The following is a 5500-nucleotide window of genomic DNA, read 5'->3' as shown; positions in this document are numbered from 1 at the left end:
GATTCTCTGGATTCAGGAAGATATTCTCCGCTGTCAGGTTTCCATGAATGTACTCATTTTCATGGAGGAATTAAAGGGCATCCAGTAGCTTGCAGGCCACCTGGAACACACACTTCTCCAGCATCACATGCTTTGGGCTCTTATCCAGGGCTGACTGCAGGCTCCACCCCAGGCTGGAGAACACCAGAACCTGTACTTGTCGTGGTAAACACCAAAACCAACACAGGTGGGGAAGGCCAGGAGCAGGATCGAGTACAGATTCTTACAGTTGTTCATTTGCAGAAGCTTAGCAGCCCGCTGGAAGAAGTTCTGCTCATTGAACAGGCACCTGTCTTTGGCACCCAGTTTGATGGAGAACTGGTGTTTCTGAGACCCTGACTCACAGGGGAGGACAGAGGTGGGCTCAGATGCATAGAGAATGCCCTGGCTGTCTCTGGTCTGCAGTGCTCCCAGCCTCCAGTGCTGCCCATTCTTGTCCGTTAGCTCCAACCCCAACAGCAAAGCTTCAAGCAAGATGGCTGCCAAGTTTTGCCTCAGCACCTGTGGACTGTGCTTGGTGGACTGAGAGCTGCTTTGGGGGCTGGGGTTCTGTTCCTGGCCCCTTTGGGTCTCTCAGAAGAACTCACAGCATCTTCAGGCTCAGGACTGCCACTGTCAGAGAGGAAGGATGACTGGGATGATATGACAATGTTTGAACATTTCATTTTCTTGGGAAAGGCTCTCTCTGAGCCTCGCAAGGATGACTCCCACCGCCTGACACAGGTTGGGGACTTTGTGTGCTCCTCTGTAGGCAAAGGTTTTCCACAAGTAGGGGCAGAATTTGAATGCTGCTTCAATACTTTTGCCACAGTCTGGACAGAAGGAAATCATACTTTATGGGATCAGTCTGGTCCTTGGATTCACTGGGCTAGAAACTCCATCTCGACAGTGGCCTTCTTAGTCATCCAGCGGAAACTTCCCTATGATCCAATTTCTAACTGGATCTAAGAATTTCAGTTTTAAAGAAAAATATTTACTCTCTCTAGAATACTGACTTCTCCTTTTGGAGGGAATATATAACTACAGGTACCACTGCCCATACAGAAAACTGGTGAAGTACCTACACATTGTATTTGTCCATTGATGCAAACATTTCAGAAATGCACTTATATTTAGTAACGTCTGAATATGCATCAATTATTGATAAATTCTAATTGATAATAATTCTGTAACTTTGAGCCTATTAATTACTTAACACTAATTTCCTTATTTCTAATATTTTAATGCTATTCAATAACAAACGACTAAATTCTACTGTATGTTACCATTTGTTTTATCAAGTAGTTGGACCTGTTTGTATGATTGTCCAATAAATTTACCTATAATGCTACCTAAATTTTGAATATTCCTTCTTTAGAAATACATTCTATTTTATATAAACAATAATTCCACGGAAGCACAAGAGAATAACCTATCCTCTAATAATAAGCATGAAGGAAAGAAGAATCTACAAACAGAACAAATTTATTCTTTAATTTATTCAAAGTAGCTTTTTTCTTTTTTTTTTTTTGTACCGGGGACTGAACTTGGGTCCTTGCACTTGCAAGGCAGGCCACCGAACCGCTGAGCTAAATCCCCGGCCCAGAGTAGCTTTTCTGGTTTATATCTATTATGTTCTTCATATCTAGTGTTTAGGCCCTTAACAGTGACAATCATCTATAAAATAATCTATATATTTTTTAGAAGTGATATCTAGATGTCATTTTTTTAAAAGAAGATGTTCAATGTGTAAAGATAAAAGCCGTAACTTGGAACTTCCAAACTCTGAATAATATTCTACTTTACATTAATTGCCAGAAGAGTGAATACCAAGATCCATATCAGACAAGACAATATCACCATGCTGTTTTCTTACCAAAGATCAATTTTACAAATATCATCCAATCACTACAAAGCATTAGGTTAAGACCTAAACATAATTTGTAATAATATGTACTTAATCAGCCTCCACTACTTCTACAGCAAGAAATAAACAAGGAAAAATCCAAAAACTCATAAAGTAAAATTTCCCTCGATTTTAAAAATCAATTTGAATTAGTAACATGTACTGAACAAGTTTAAAAGGGATGGGGCAAAGGTGCTTAAAAAAAGGACTGGTTGAAATGAATTTATAAAGCAAGTATGTCCTACATTCCTTCACTACTCAAGTAAAACACTGAAGGTTCACTTTCACTGTGTTTTGTTTGAATTTTGCTCTTGTTTTGTTTTTCCGAGACAAGGTCTGTTTATGTAGCCCAGGATGATTTTAGCCTCACTAAGTTGCCCAGGCTGGTCTCAAATTCATGATCCTTCTGCCTCGGCCTCCCAAGTGCTGTGATTACAAGCAGGCACTACCCTACCATGCCTGGCTTGGAGTTTACTCTATGGAAAACATAAAGTGGTGTTCTCTACATAGCACATGCCAGGCATGGTCGGGAAGAGCATGTATTATACTGAAATAAAGTGGAGGCCAATGTGCCACAAGTGGAGGCTGAACACACAGGGACACTTCTACCCCACCCCACCTTGATCTCCTACTTGGTCCCCAAACGGAGGTTTGGCAGGCCTGCACTCTCAAGAAACACTGAAGAGTCTTCTCAGGAATTTGAGCAGCCTGAGAACAAAAACCTGAAGTTATCAACACAGGAAGTTCCTATTTGGCTGTGAAATTCAACCAGTAAGTACAACTCCTGTGCTCACAGCTTCAACTCAGCTTTTCTGTTCCTAGTAAACAGGAATATATAAAAGCTTCAAGAAATCTAGTGGAAGATTAACACAAAAGACCCAGATCAAAAGAAATATACAACAAACAGATAAAAGTAGCTTATAGTGAGAGGAGCAAAATTTAAAAAAAACACACAAAAAAGACAAAAATACATCAGTATCTTTCAGAGATAAGGGGGCATATTACAACTATGAAGGAAGAACCTAGGAAGAGCTATGTATCAAATGAAAGAAACAAACAGTAGAGACTGGAAGCTTAAAGATAAAACCCAACAGGACACATAAAACAGCCGTAGTTCTGAAAAGAATGTGACAGTTGGTGAAAGTAAACAGAAGAAAGGGAACAATTAAACTTTCAAAATCATGTGTAGAAAAACCAAAAGAGCAAATGGAAAGGAAAAATGATCACAGTGTGTCACATGGCTCAGCTGTGAAAAGCACTTACAAGATCATGTAAAGACTCAAAGGTGACTTAAAATTTATAATGGATGATTTGGGGTTTAAAAAGATGTAAGGGGGACAAAGAGAAGAAAAGGCAAAGCCCACAACTTCCACAGAGGACGGTCTATAAATAATGCCAAAAATTAAAAAAATCAAAAGCAGCAAAGCAGACAAGCTATTCAGAAAATGGAACTAATCAATGAAGAGTTTAAGTGCAGAAGAGAAAATGGGAGCCCAGGAAGTAGGAAATTTGCTTACTGCTTTTTGTAATAATCTTATAAAATTACTGATCCCTGAACATTAAGCAATATAAAATTCTGTTAAATTATTAATAAAAATTTAAAAAGAGGGCCGGGGATTTAGCTCAATGGCACCATGCCTGCCTTGCAAGGCAAGCTCCTGAGTTCAATACCTAGCACTGCAAAAAAACAAATAAAAGGAAAAAAAGAAAAGAAACAACAACAGCAACAACAACAACAACAAAAACCTTCAGGACATTTTTTGTTTAAATGGCAAACTGCTTCAGGCTTCACTCTGTGTTATACCACACTGTTTACACCAGCGGACACAACACTCTAACGCATAATACTCCCACATGTTCCACTCTCACTCCCACTCTTCAGGTGCGACCATAAACAGAGGCTTCTCTAAATTTTACCTCAAGCAAAGCTGCTGCAGGATCACCTTGTAGGCTTTTCCCCAGCTTGTCAACCTCATCCAATAGGAACACTGGGTTGTTGACTCCAACAGTCTTCAAGCCATTGATTATGCGCCCAGGCATGCTGCCAACGTAGGTCCGCCTATGGAAAGCAGGCAGCAAATTCACAATGAAATGTCAGAAGGTGAGAGCAACACCTTTCACAGATCACACTGCAGGACTGGAAAGGAGTCATTTAGGTAGTGCTGTAACACAGCAAAGAGGTTCCATGTATTTAAAAGGCACTACAATACATCAAAAAGTTAACAGATTCATTTCTACTCAAGTAGGACACTGGCTACACATTGCTCAGAATATTAGATTATTTCCTTTTGCCATTTAGTAAAATGGAAAAACACCACAGCTATGGTTATTACTCCTCAAGATTCCAAAATGTCCAAAATGTCCTATGAGTTTAATTCCCAAACTTTTCACGTTTTTCAGAACACCCTTACCCAAACACAACTGTTTTACATATTAAAATATCCCCCACAGAGCTGGCTAAAACATCTTTACGAAAAGGCTTAAAATTGTTACAAATGGCACCTAGATTGTAGAGCAAAGAAAAGAAAATTTCTAAACTCTTAACTTTCAAAGGCAATAAACTTCTATTAATTGCAGCAAGAGGGTCTGAGATCAACAGTTTTGTTTTGTTTTTTTGGTGCCGGGGATCAAACTCAGGACCTTGCACTTTCGAGGGAGGCAGTGGAACCACTGAGCTAAAAATCCTTGGCCCTCAACAGTATTTTTCTAAATTCTGACCTCCTAAATAAAATATATCCATCTCATATGCACAAAGGGGCATAAGCAAAATCAGCCAGACATTTTGTTGGGCATTAGAAATGTCAGAGGTTGTGTTATACTTGAATAAGAGTCATCTAATCTATGTAATTACGGCAGATGCAGAGTGTGGCATGAAAAGAAGTACGCTTAGCAAACTCTGTCCTCTCTCCCTCTCTCTTTCTCTCTCTCTCTCTCTCTCTCTCAAAGCTAACAAAACTTTAAGCAGCAATTTACTTCTTTTTAATTACCACCTTCCTATGTTAGGTACCAATAAAAAAAAAAAGCTTTTTCTGAAAAGGCATAAAATGCTGACCCCCTAGAAGAAAAAGACCAATGATAAGCAGAACAGCACCAGCTATCTCACGATCCTCACAAAGCCAATTCACAGAGTGAGCCTCGATTCTGCCACATGACCAGTATAAAGTAGGACAGAACAAACAGAGCGACCTTTGCAAGGACAGGACAGCCTTAAAAATACCGTGGGAATGCCTTTCATCTAGAGAAGGTGGCTGATGCCCTGGGATCAGATACCAGAGGTACTGTCCTGGGACGACAAGGAATCAGCACATCTCAGATATCAGAATGCAATATAGAGAGGGAAAGATGAGAAATTAATGAACTCTCAATTATTTCTCCATACTTGATCTTAGCTAAAAGGCCAAGAAACAATTTGAATTATTTCTCTAGAGAAATTACAGATTTTTAATTACTCTCATTTTTAGAGTGGTAGAAAAAGGGAAAGTAAAAAGAACGCAAAGTCTTTATGGGTCTTCTGCAGCATTAATTTACTCATTTGTGTGTGTGCGTGTGTGTGTGTGTGTGTGTGTGTGTGTGTGT

The 5500-nt window shown here is 39.5% G+C and overlaps 1 protein-coding gene and 1 pseudogene across 1 annotated transcript in view; both read right to left on the bottom strand.

The window, feature by feature from the left end:
* Positions 1–4004, bottom strand: part of Lonp2 (lon peptidase 2, peroxisomal) — a 68839-nt gene extending 64835 nt beyond the window's left edge. Inside the window, exon 1 of the mRNA XM_010637989.3 lies at positions 3842–4004. Within this exon, the coding sequence (XP_010636291.1) occupies positions 3842–3964 (123 nt within the window). The 5' untranslated portion in view covers positions 3965–4004. The remainder of the gene's footprint in view (positions 1–3841) is intronic.
* On the bottom strand, positions 2–3902 carry LOC117284427 (annotated as a pseudogene).
* Positions 4005–5500: the final 1496 nt, after the last annotated feature.

Source organism: Fukomys damarensis, unplaced genomic scaffold (assembly GCF_012274545.1).
Source record: "Fukomys damarensis isolate Sample0158 unplaced genomic scaffold, DMR_v1.0_HiC HiC_scaffold_37, whole genome shotgun sequence".
Classification (NCBI taxonomy): Eukaryota; Metazoa; Chordata; class Mammalia; order Rodentia; family Bathyergidae; genus Fukomys; species Fukomys damarensis.
The sequence above is the reverse complement of the archived record's forward strand: the minus strand, read 5'-3'. Positions and strand labels throughout refer to the sequence as shown.